Source organism: Diadema antillarum, unplaced genomic scaffold, assembly GCF_040938485.1.
Source record: "Diadema antillarum isolate AM-2024a unplaced genomic scaffold, OU_Dant_1.0 scf00000001, whole genome shotgun sequence".
In the NCBI taxonomy this organism is placed as follows: Eukaryota; Metazoa; Echinodermata; class Echinoidea; order Diadematoida; family Diadematidae; genus Diadema; species Diadema antillarum.
Genome location: NW_027270890.1, coordinates 6,079,086 through 6,092,815, shown reverse-complemented (window position 1 = coordinate 6,092,815; position 13,730 = coordinate 6,079,086). Strand labels below are relative to the sequence as shown.

Sequence of the window (13,730 nt, the reverse complement as noted above, 5' to 3'; positions counted from 1 at the left end):
GACTGTCTGGATTGAAAGAAGCAGATGACTTGGAAATTGAAAAAAAAAAGGGGGGAGGGGGTTAGTACCAGGGCAGAACTGATTTAGTGAAAGAAGAGCAGAAGAAGGTTAAGAGAGAGGGTGTTTACGTGTGCATGTGTGTTTCTTCTAAAAGAGAAAAAATGTGATTGTGTGTGTGTGTGTGTGTGTTTGTGAGTGTGTATGTGTCATAGATGTGTGTCCTTGCTTTGTTTAGTCTTATTCTGGTTGTGTTAACATTCTCAAACTATTGCATACAACCTTGCTTAAGTAGGCTTCGCACAAGTCGAATAATCTCTTTAGTGGAAGGTCTTTTCAAGTCCTCTTTATGCTTTGTAGATTTTAGTCCCTCACAAGTTGAATCTTCTCTAAGTCGAAGCCATTTCTTCAGTCCAAATAGATTCGACCTGGGCAAGGTTGGCTGGATCAGTGGTTATGATTATAACTGAATTACTTGAAGAAAATCTAGTAAAGATATTTGAAAAACAAAAATCTCACACACACACAAAAAGAATCCCTGCAAGTGACTCTGTTTGCATACAGCCATATATACCCATATATGTTACTGGTCCATTAAACCCGTTGCTTTTCAGCCTATTTTTTGTAACCCATGAAAAGGCATACTTGTACTTTGACTCTGTCAAAAAAATGTAATAGTTTCAAGGCCCAGCTAGATCGAATATGAATCTTGTTTTATTCATTATTGTTGTTGTTGTTTTGCTGACATCATCACGGATCAATGCTTGAGAAGAGCGACTTTAAACCACTCTCTCCGGAAACCTTCTGAGTCATGTTCATTAGTACCGGTACTCTATTAGATTATTAGAATCTTGTAGAAGGAAAAAAGAGGAAGTTCAAAGTCAATGATGATGATAGATTTATCGGGCATTATAATGAGAAGATGAGGAAGATCAAAGAAAAAAGATTTGATAGGAAGGAGAAGAAAAAGAAGGATGTGACAAAAGAGGAAACGGAAAAACAGAAGAGATTGATGAATAGAGGGGACTACATATAGAAGAGAAAGAAGATGGAGGGGAGTTGGGAAGAGGGATAGAGAAAGTAAAGTCTACCTGACGGACATTACGCATACTGGTAATTTATTTTTCGGGGGGGGGGGGGGGGGGAGGGGCGCTATGTGCCTTGTGGTGATCGATTACTACTGTATGCTATCGATGTAGAGTTTACGTATCGTTCGACAGAGGCCAACCACTTCAGAATAATCTTCAAAATGGATCGCGAGATGGCACAGAAGACATGGGAAATGTCTAATAATATCGAACTTGTCCACAGTGTTGATGAAATATACAAATACGACAAGAAACAACAGCACGAAATTCTTCAGGCGAAGCCATGGACAAAGGAGTGAGTGTCGGGAAATTATTGTACAGTCCCATTCGTCCATTTCTATGTCAGAGTCTATATTGCTGTTTGCGTATTAAACAGGCGTAGCGTATTAAACACCACAGTATAGATCTAGGCCCTAGAGTAAAATATCCCGTTTGCGGCAGTTTAAGCATTGTTAAGAGTTTTTCCAACTTGTACACAAATCAGGCAAATTATTTTCAACCATTTCATATATCATAGACAAGATTATTCATTAACGCAATTGTTTTCATGAAAGAAATTTACCATTGACCAACGCAGTTTTCATGATTTACCAGGGCAAAACCCGGCACAATTTTCGCCGATAAGGGCTATATGCGACGTAGTATTTCTGCTTGCGGCATGATGTACAATCCCTATGCAATACGCGCGTGCTCCGCGATCTTTAGCTGAACGCCTTCACAACATGTCTCGCGGACATTGCGTAAGCGCCAATTCCCATTGCGAAAGCACGTGAAAATACTCTCTAGCGTGCGCACGTGCATTGGCTGCAAACAAGATCGCAATTCTGGCGGTTTTGTTGATGTCTTTCTCGTGTTTTTCTCATTTTTTTGCGATGGTAACATCCACTTTCCGAAAAAAGTGGCGGCCCACATCGGCTCGCGAAAATTCTATTTTACGTGAGGATATGTTTTCAAAATCCATGAACATCGAGAAAACGACAAAAAATCCAGTTTCTTGGACCATTGTTTCTGAACTGTTATGTTAAGAAGTACTGAAAATTTCATTTTGGATGCGATATGTTGTCATTTAGGTGAGAAAATTTCACTTTCGTCAGAGATCGTGCCCATTTTATCGGTTGGTTTTTGTTGATTGCTAGTGTGTTAGTATATATGTAGTGTGCATGTGACAGTGCAATGCTGTGTTTAGCTGTATATTACCGTGAATGTTGTACCTGCCGCGAACGGCTGCACGGCCGCGTACTGACGCAGTTACTCTATATGTAGTGTGAATAAATATGTCTAACCGTTACACTGCACTAACAGACTAAAGCCAAGGCACTAAACAATTTGGCGAAATTTCATTTTTTATTATTATGTAACGATAACCCTGGAGTTCAATTCACTTAGGCCTAACGTTAGGGGCAGAAGGCAGTTATGACCCCAAAGGGCCAAACGATAGACTCAGCTCTGCTTTGATTGTACAAAGCGTCAAAGACAAGTCAACTCGAGAGGATTGATATAACAGCTGACATGTTTCAACTTCTCACCTCAGTGCTGTCATTACAGTTCAATTTGAGCAGTCGAAAATGAATTTACAGCTGTAAACATTGCTGGATGCACTCGAAAAATACCGTATTAAATTATTACCAAGACTGGCTTGCCCGTCGATTGCTTGTTGGCGTGCGCGCATTTGCCTTGACCGACAAGTAGTAGATTTATGTCTAATTCCGTGACAAACTTCTCATTTATAATAATGACATTTGCTGGGTCAGTTTTTCGCTTTAGACAGACACCATTGATACATACGCTATTGCGACGGTTTGAACCGTTCTGGTTCAACGCAACTTCGACCCATTTCCCCCCGCATAAAAATGGTTATTATTATTTTTTCCAGCTTGGTTTTCAAACCAATCTGGAAAAAAATATATGGGCATTTCCACGGTAACTCACGTTACATTTTGAACTCAAAATTAGGTTGTTGAGATCAATATCCTTAAAACCTAATTAGTGATATGAGTTACTATATGTGAATGAGTATCATGCACCTCCATCCTACCTCACAGCAACATTACATCCACAGACTCTTATGAGAACTATGAGAAAAAACACTACAAATGTCGGTAACTCACGTTACATAATTTGGACATGCAAAAATTTGGCATGTCTTATATTCTAAAGTTTCCTTAAACAAGAAACAGAGAGACTTTAAAGTCTATTGTGTCAAAGTCATGGACTAACAACATACATCACCGAGTATGGTAAAAATTCAAATTGTCTTACATTCTCCAGGTATCGTCATGTGAAGCGGTAACTCACGTTACGGTAACTCACGTTACAGTTTGTCCACATGATCACAAGACGATTTTTTGTCTTAATAATCCAAAGAAAACTTACCAAGACAACTTTTTTTCACAAACAAACTCCATGAATAAAGAATCTACATGTAGATTGATTTGAACATTGATCTGACAGTAATTAATCCCATTTTATCCATGAGATTACCAAAAGGCAGGAAACTTTACATTTAGAATACCAACTTGAAGATAAATTTCATTTTTAATTGAGTCGTTTTCCAAGCTTTCATTTGTACTGAGACAAAAATTGTATTCAACAAAATGAAATGAAACAGAGTCTATTTCATTAAATTACGCTCTTTTCCAGTTAACAAATGCATCAGAAATTAAAGATTTAATTGAGAATTTGATTTGATTGTTTTTTTATTTTACTAGATTTAAATGGATTTCAGGCTATCTAGATAAAACAAGTCATCCATAAACTATTCCATTTAATACACTGAGTCACGAGACTAGAGACCTGTACATGTAGTCTGTGGTGAGTTTAAAGGTTCAGAAATGAAATATTTCAATAAATCTTTTAACTTTTAAACAATGCAATTTATATTCCAATCATTTGATAATTGTTTGAATTACTCAATAATCAATTGTTTGTATGTTTGATTTGTTTACAAATTCTTATATGAAACTGGTACAGAAATTAGACTTGAATTACAGAAACTGCAGATAAATTTTAGTTATCTGCTACCAGTATTGATCAGTTTAATAAAACATGTTCATAAATGTTTTAGCCTTAAAAAACAATGGCTTTGGTCTATGAAATATCAAGTAGCCATTATTTAAATTGTACATACATGTAAAAAGTATATACCAGTATTTTCTAGAGTAATCAAGCAGACTGAAGCAGTAAATCCCAATGAAAAACATGAATAGTAAATATTTTGTGATCAGGAGGCTAACTATTAATATCACAAAATGTTGATAGTTTGCTTTAAGGTACATGACTGTCCAGCTCTTAAAGAAAATGTCTGATAATGAGGTTCACATCCAACAAGTTTTTGGTAATAGATCAGCATGTAAAGTAAATTATAGTAAACATGGAAAAGTTTCATTGTAGGATTTTGCAACAATATAGCTAAAACCTCAGAGTAGAATAGTATAAAACACATAAGCGTGTCAAATTCACAATGTTCAGTTCTCAAAAATCTCAGAAAAAACAGCAGGAAGCGAGCTCCAATCTTAAAATTCTGTTCATACATGTAAATGTTTCAGCCTCATAAACAATGGCTTTGGTCTATACAGGTAGGTATAAACTATGAAATGTCAAATAGTAATCACTTGAATTACAAAAACAAGAACTTTTCAAGAGTAATCATGCAGTGATTATCCCAATCAGGAGGCTATTAATAGTTATCACAAAATTTTGATAATTTGCTGGAACAAGGTCCATGCAGCTTTAGAAGAAATGTCTTTTCACAACTTTCGTAACAGATCAGTATACATGCACTGTAATATTAAATAGTAAATATGGAACAGTTTCTTTCAGAAGTTAACATGTGATGAACATGTGTAATTAATACATTGTACATGTAGACCAGTTAGTTTGGTGATAGAGAGAGACCAAGAGAATAACAATCTACTGGAAATAGAATCTTAATAATACAAGAGTTCAGTAATCATGTACTCATTGGTTACTTACAATCACAACCTTCATATCATTTCTTGGTATTAAAGAAAAATCATGTCGGTAACTCACGTTACATTGTGGTAACTCACGTTACATGGTAACTCACGTTACAATTTTAAGACCTCTGTTATGAGAATTTGAAGCAAAGACTGTAAGTCTCATCATATTTCTTGGATGTGTGCTGCATAGTTATTTGATAATCCAAAATACCATGTCTCAGTTGGGCATAGTAAAATTGCTAGGTTAAAAAGTTCATGTTTCGGTAACTCACGTTACAGCAGCTTCTCGAGCTATGTAAGAGCACGCTGGTGTCCAAAGTACATATCTTATATCGAGGTCTCCACTTTATTTTCTGCTAGATTAATATATTTTTGATTTGTAAAACCAAACAAAGTTTGATTTGAGCCTCACATATAAAAAATAATCACAAAGAGCAACAAAAATGCATTTTTAGGGATTTTTAGGTCAAAAAATGCTTTCTGGCTTCAAAAGGTATAAAAATGCACAAAAGGGAACTTTTCTTAAAGGTAAAGTTGGTTTCACACACTTCAAACTATGGCTAACAAAGTAAGATTATCAGTTGTCCTGAAATATGTGGGTAAAATTTTGGTGGTCATGTCGCACAACTCACGGAAATGCCCATATACAGGATTAATCAGTCAACATTTTGACTCACCTCTTCTACTGTTTCCTCCTGTTTTCTGAAATTCTGGTTGTTTCCTCTACTTCTTTGCAGCGCTCCCCAATTCATCGCTGCCTTCGTTTGAAAAATGACCGCACGAATGTCTACGGCAAGCCAAATGCTCCATACCATCACTATAGCGGTACACTTACGTTTATTGACTAAAGTACTAGTAAGTTGTTCGAGCGCTAAATTTAACTTCGTAATATTGTGAATGAGCATTTTCTTGCTCATTCACAATATTACGAAGTTAAATTTAGCGCTCGAACAACTTACTTTAGTCAATGAAAGTAAGTGTACCGATATAGTGATTGTATGGAGCATTTGGCTTGCCGTAGACGTTCGTGCGGTCATTTTTCGAACGAAGTCGGCGATGAATTGGGGAGCGCTGCAAAGAGGTGGAGGAAACAACCAGAAAACAGGAGGAAACAGTGGAAGCGGTGAGTCAAAATGTTGACTGATTAATCCTGTATATATTTTTTTTCCAGATTGGTTTGAAAACCAAGCTGGAAAAAATAAGGTAAACATTTTTATGCGGGGGGAAATGGGTCGAAGTTGTGTTGAACCAGAATGGTTCAAACCGTCGCAATAGCGTATGTATCAATGGTGTCTGTCTAAAGAAGGGAAAAACTGACCCAGCAAATGTCATTATTATAAATGAGAAGTTTTTCGCGGAATTAGACATACTTGTCGGTCAAGCATTTGCCTGCCTGGTAAGTGGTACCTACTGTATAGAACCCTAGTGCATGGTGCACTCCCTGCTGAAGTTAGCATGCCTCCACTGCAGCATCACCAGGGTATCGTGCGTCTGAGGCTATTGTTTCATAAAATAATTACATGCTTGACTCTGATCTTTACTTTCCTAACTGTTATTTGTGAAATGATTTCAATATCAATGTTATTATTAGTACTGGTAATCAACCTTTGTCTGGAAATGATGCTGACAGTAAGTTCAGATGCAGGAAATAATCACAAAAATAGACATGTTGTATTACACCCCACTTCTTCTTTCTCTAACAAAGCTGATAACAGCTGCAAGTTTATGATGTATTGAAGGTTTTATTGTGAATATGGGCACATATAAAGACATATACTGTAATTATTGTCTCATATCTTCTTCTTCTTTTTTCATTTAAAAATGCAGCAACCAATATTTCAAATACATCAAGATCTCGGCTCTGGCTCTGCTCAAGATGGTGATGCATGCCAGGTCAGGAGGAACACTAGAAGTCATGGGTCTTTTACTAGGCAAGGTAAGATATCCAGTACACTTTCTTGTTTTGGAAGCAAGACTGATGTAAATTCAGCCTTAAAATGGGTCAGTCATGTTCTTCTGATAGATGTCTTGAGGATAATCCATCTTCAAGCTCTTTCAAGAGTCAGATTTGTGTGTTGTGTTTAGCTTAGTGATGTCTTACACTTAAACTGATATAAGATATCGGTGTTAGATTGTATAATGTTTTGGAGTATACTTTCTTACATCAACTTCTTGTAAATGCATTTTTTGTTGAACACTGCAGATTTGGTAGCAATTCTTTGTAATTTCTGAGTTTTCTCCTTCATTTCATGCTGCACAATTCACAAGACCTTGTCCCCCCCCCCCCCCTTTCTCTCTCTCTCTCTCTCTCTCTCTCTCTCTTATTCTTATGGGGTACAAATTGCATTGCTTCAAATATTCAATACCAAGATGATTGTTTGAGAATTATTAGACAGTAAAATATTCAGGTAATTGTTCTTTGTCTATTCTTTGATGTTGCAACATGTACACTGTTGTATCCTGTAAGAAGACAATGGAGTAATGAAGGCTTGTACAAACCGTTTGTGTAGCAAGCTACTCAAATTAAAGCTGATATCTTTCATTTGTTTATTTCTAACTAGCATACCTATCATAAAAATGCTAAAGTAGGCTTTTAACAGCTAAAAGAAAAAAAATTGGAACAAAAAATAATTTTGAGGTGTACTGTAGATGACATCTAAATACATTAAATGCCATCATTTGTTTTACTTGCCACAACTTTGCAGGTTGATGGTGAGACGATGATAGTAATGGACTGCTTTGCCTTACCAGTAGAGGGAACAGAAACAAGGGTCAATGCTCAGGCTGCAGCATACGAGTACATGGCAGCGTACATTGAGAATGCCAAGCAGGTAACAACCACTGTGCTATTGTCCTCTTGTCTTCATGACTTTCCACTGCCCTGCATGACGTAGGTGACTTATTTCTTCTTTTGTAGCTTACTTATTTCTTCTTCTTTTTTCATTTCAATCTATCAAATCTGAAATGACGCTTTCTAAGAAAAATTATTTGTGTTTGAATTGAAAGGTGAGTGATATTGGATATTACTGTGAGGCAGTTTATGAGCTATCGAAGAATATAAAGCAATGGGGTGAGTCAATTTGCATTAATACTACCCCCCCCCCTTTCCCTCTGAGATTGACAAAATTGAAACTAAACAATTCAGAGAGACACTTTATAGACAATGAGCATAGCCATACATGTCTTTAATTAGCACAATAATAATGATTAACACAAACTGAAAAGCATGAATTCAAAAGCATGACATATTCTTGGTGCCTTGAAAACTGCCAATAGATTGAATGATCTGACAATTTTAAAGTCATTGTTTGTTTATTTTCTTTCGTTTGTTCTTTCTCTCTTTTGTTTTGTTGAGTAAATATTGTTGATTTCTTGTATTTTATTGTAATTGATAGCGCTTTGAATCTCTAGAGAAAAGGCACTATTAAGATATATAACATACATAGTGATATGTTTACAGGAATCATGGGAGTGGATCTTATAGAATGTTTTGATTGACTCCTGGCTTTCAGCACTATACAGCATGTAATACCACATTTCTAAAAAATTAACCTTCTTTATTGTGTACATGTTGTAGGTTGGTCGTCTAGAAAATGCCATTGGTTGGTATCACAGTCACCCTGGATATGGCTGCTGGTTATCAGGGATTGATGTTGGAACTCAGATGCTCAATCAGCAGTTCCAGGAACCATTTGTAGCAATTGTGGTGAGTTGATGAATATTTCGTATCCATGCTTAACCCATTGAAGATGAGTCCAGAGAATACTCGGGCAGGTGTCTATGGGAAATGTTTGTTATAAGCTACGTGGATGAAGAGGATAACTTTTGAAAATGAGTACAGAACATGGAAAATTTGTAAGTTATTGTTTGTAGGAAAGACTTTTTAAAGTTTTATGATGTTTTTAAGTATCGTTATTGCAACTTGAGCTGAATTGTCGCATTACTGACAATTGTGCTATTTATTGATGTTTTAATCAACTATTTCTCTGAGACATATCAATGCACAAGCATCTTGTGGTGCTTGGCATAGAAAAAGAATTCCTCTTCAGGTAGCGAGATGTTTAAAACATTTTTGTTCCATTTGTTATTCTGAAGGTTGACCCAGTGAGGACAATTTCAGCAGGGAAAGTCAACATTGGGGCATTCAGGACATATCCAAAGGTGAGGCATCATAGATAAATACTGTACGAAGAGATTCAGACTGTGTCATTAATATTGCAGTAAAGCTAGAATGCTGTATATTATGAATGCCTTTATGTGGGGACAAATGCTATTATTGTTAGTAGTGGTAGTAGTAGTAATAGTAGTAGTAGTAGTAGTAGTAGTAGTAGTAGTAGTAGTAGTAGTAGTAGTAGTAGTAGTAGTAATAGTAGTGGAAATAGCAGTAATAGTAGTGGAAATAGTAGTACTAGTAGTAGTAGTAGTAGTAGTAGTAGTAGTAGTAGTGGAAATAGTAGTAGTAGTAGTGGAAATAGTAGTACCAGTAGTAGTAGTAGTAGTAGTAGTAGTAGTAGTAGTAGTAATAGTGGAAATAGTCGTAGTAGTAGTGGAAATAGTAGTACCAGTAGTAGTAGTAGTAGTAGTAGTGACTGTAGTAGTAGTAGTAGTAGTAGTAGCAGTAGAAGTAGTAGTAGTAGTAGTAGTTGTAGCAGCAGTAGTATTGTAGATGTATTAGGTGCTGAGAGGAAATACAATGTATTTGCTGAAATGTCTGTAATACGAACATTTCTATACCTCAATGACAGATCCGCATCATCTCAAAATTGTCTTGGTTATCAATGTGTTATTCTGTGTGTATTGTATTCTGATGTTACGAGAAACGGATGTTGAGGTGCACAGACAAGAACCTTTCCTGCAGTGTCCAAGCTTGCGTAATGTTTTAAGACCTGGTGATGTGGGGAAACATCGAGGGTGGTCAGATTAAAATGATCTTCATTTGCTGCCCATTGAGGTATTTTTGAAAATCACAAGTAGTGCCCATTAGCCACTTGTCACTGAATATGTGTATCAAATCGTACACTCATTGGTAATGGTCAATTATGGCCAAGATTCTTCAGCTGTGTGTGCACTCACATAGAGATCAGTGATAAATCTGTACACACTTCGCTACTGGTTTTGTTTTTGTTTTTGTTTAGTTTTTGTTTTTTGTATCCGAGTTGGACCAGCCTTCCAAATCCATGGTATCGCCTTGCTACCATGTTTTCAATACCTCTATCGTAATCACGCCTACAGGGCTACAAGCCCCCTGATGATGGTCCCTCGGAGTACCAGACCATCCCTCTCAACAAGATTGAAGACTTTGGGGTTCACTGCAAGCAGTATTACTCCCTGGAAGTCTCCTACTTCAAGTCAGCCTTGGATCGTAAGCTCCTTGAGTCACTATGGAACAAGTACTGGGTCAATACGCTCAGCTCCTCAAGTTTACTCACAGTAAGCACAAATTAAAAAAAAAATGTTGTAGCATTATGCTGAATTGTATTCTTCCGTTGTTTGTTTGTTGTTTTTTGTATGTTTATCTGTGTATTCATTTTGATCTTATATGGAATGATGTACCGTATGTCCCCCCAAAAAAATTACAACGGTCACCTCCAGAATGATAACTTATGAAATAATGAGTCAATCCAAATACAATTTCATGGTATGAAACTATGATTTATTACCCACATCTTACAGAAAACCCCATCCAATTTGCTTCAGTGGTCAAAGAGAAATCTGGATTTTTGTAGAGCATGTCAGGAATCCTTTCCCTCAAAGTTCTGTCTATCATGTTCACACATTAATATGCATTTCCAAGAGCATCCAATTGCTAAACTTGGAAGAAACAGACCCATGACAAGCTTAACAAAGATCCACATTACTCTGTGACCACTTGACCAAATTGAATGGGGTTTCCTGTGTAATTTAGCTAAGATGTTGTATTTTAAGGTCCTGTCAATAGCATTCAGACAGTTTAATCATATTAGAAGTTATCAATGCGAAAATCCGGTTGTAATTTTTTTTGGGGACATACTGTATATGAGTGATATCAACATCTACATGTTTATTAAACTAGAAAAGCACTCCGAGAGCGCAGACCTCCGCCAAGCAGTTACTTTCCATCGATGATATTGCTCTTCCATATATGGAGATCAGTGATTTCCACCCACTGAAAAATTGCCCGAGATCCCCAATATAGAAGCCTTTATTACGTCATAAACCCTCAGATGCGCGGCGTGCCTCGCCTTAGCAGAAACTAGGGCACGCACTTAAGTGCACGCATGCAAACCTCAAATACACCCAGCCTGAACTCCCAAGTTCATTGACCCTACCTGCTAAAATATCAAAAATCCTTCATAAACTCCCCCAAAATTCTTGGATCATTACCAAAAGTTAATCGTTTGGTACTTGTGTCATTCTCAACCTTTCCTGCAAGTTTCATCCCAATCTGTTCAATACATTTTGAGTTATTTTGCGCACAGACAAATGAACTAACTAACAAACCAACGGTAACGAAAACATAACCTCCTCCCTTGGCGGAGGTAATAAAAATATGTAGTTTCACGGCAAGTTTGAAATCTTCCACAACTTTGTTTACTAACCCATTATCGCTTACTCCATTCTTTCCTCAATGTGCCAGAATGCAGACTACACCACCGGCCAGGTTTCAGATCTATCCGAGAAGCTGGAGAATGCGGAGAGCCAATTGGGGCGGGGTAGCTTCATGCTCGCCGTGGACCATGAGAAGAAGGCTGAGGACAAGCTAGGAAAGGCCACCAAGGACAGGTGAGTTATTGAGGTACCCTGACCCATTGGAGACTACTAGTAGTCCCAAGTATACATGGGCAAGTGCCTATGGGAAGTATGTGTTATAGCAAAAATCAACTAATCCTCTACGGGTTAAACCCCTTTTTGTGCCCAGGTTCATTGAATAGCTGAACTTACTGAGCCTTTACATCAGCATTCACTAATCCATCCAAACTTGTTCTGCAACTGTACATGTAGTTGTAGAGTTTAATAGCAAACCCACTCAAGTGTAGCAATGTGCCTCAGTCCAGCAGGGTGAAGAGGGCTTTATGTCACCTCTTTTCATTGAGAATTGGTTTTCAGATATCTGTGCCAATCAGCAAAGAAAGTACAGTATTGTGTTTATAGAACTTCTGACTGCTTTCAGAGTCAAAGCTGGAAAGAAGGGGTCTAGATCTGGGCTGCCAGCTGTTTGCTTGTTTGTTTGTTTTTTTGGCAATATTTAGTATGTTTTTACTTTGACAAAACAATGAAACTATGTGTTGTTGTTTTTTTGTTAATTAAGATATTCTAGTTTTTAAACTCAAACTGTGTATCAGTTTAGTCTCTGTTGATTTAGTTTCATCTAAGAATTGTCAAAAAAAAAAGAGGAATTGATATGTCTTTCATAACACAATTATTCATCTGAACACAATTCGTTCTCATTCACCATTTTTTCTTTTCTTTGCAGCTGCAAAACCACGATAGAAGTCATCCACGGTCTAATGTCGCAAGTCATCAAAAACAAACTCTTCAACCAAGTCCACAATCGCTGAAGACAATCTGCCTTTCCCCAGCTGATACATAGGATGTCATGAAGCGGGCACAAACAATGTGCTTGTGTGGCTAATTAACGTTATAATTATGAAACTGCAGTTTCAGGAAAACTAATGGGTGTATTCCTGATTGCAGGTTATTGCAGTAAATGCAAACTTCTTATATGTGATCCTTTGATATCAAGGGGATGTATAGCAAAAGAGTAATAGTATCTGTAAAATGCTTGCATACCCTCTACACTACAACCTGCTGAACAGATATTTGAAAATTTAAACAGGGATTTACACCTGATTTGTGATTTATTAATTTATTGCTGTTTTGTTTGTGGGTTATTTTTTCTTATTTATTTCATCATTATGTTGTTCCCTTATCATGACATTCATAATTTTACCCCTTATGACCCTCTCCACTGGAAATATTTACCAAGTAATGCAGGAGTTTACCCAGTGTATCTGTCTTGTAGATTCTCAAAATCATAAATGAACTTCTGAAGGCAGTAACCATGAAAGCTTGCTCTGCATTACAAGTGTCTCCTTTATGTTGCTCATCAATTTGTTATCTAGCACAGATGTGGTATCAGTTCATAACTTGTGGGACCGACATGATGAAAAGAAGCCAGCCAAAGTGCACCATGTAGTCGTTAGGCAGCAGTATTAAAAGCCTGTAGCAGTAGCAATGAAAGTGGAAGGAATTAAAGTTTTGATGTTCTTTGGGGTAAGAGCAAAATTTGTGACCCGCTACAACAAAAGGGTCCTAAAGTCGCGCACGGTCGAAGCCGTGAAAATTGAGTTTGAAGTCACATCAAAATTTGTCAAAACTTACGATTTTCTGATTTTGACATATTATTGTAGTCTGACATATCTTCTATCATCTGTCGAAATTTTGAAGCAAAATGGTGAAAGGAAAGACCAAAAAATTGCGTTTTTCTGGGCCATGTTTTTTGGCGTTTCAACAAAGCAGAAACTGGTTCAAAAATTTGGATTGAGCGCCACAGATAGGTTCCGCCCCTAACAACGACCAGAGTGATCTCATTGGTCAGTTTGCTGCTTGCCGCTAACCGAAGCGTGAAGCTCACACACTGCCCAGTCGACTGGTGCATGCAGGCGGGATGCGCTATGCCCAGCCGCTTCTCCTGGCATCCTGGTCA

At 37.2% G+C, this 13,730-nt stretch overlaps 1 protein-coding gene across 1 annotated transcript; it reads left to right on the top strand.

Moving 5' to 3' along the window:
* Positions 1–1,206: 1,206 nt before the first annotated feature.
* LOC139719446 (COP9 signalosome complex subunit 5-like) lies at positions 1,207–12,615 on the top strand. The gene is made up of 8 exons (XM_071630898.1): positions 1,207–1,380; positions 6,872–6,980; positions 7,750–7,875; positions 8,622–8,750; positions 9,140–9,205; positions 10,277–10,474; positions 11,661–11,806; positions 12,498–12,615. The coding sequence occupies exons 1-8, from the start codon at positions 1,247–1,249 to the stop codon at positions 12,580–12,582; spliced, it is 993 nt and encodes a 330-aa protein (XP_071486999.1). The 5' UTR covers positions 1,207–1,246; the 3' UTR covers positions 12,583–12,615.
* Positions 12,616–13,730: the final 1,115 nt, after the last annotated feature.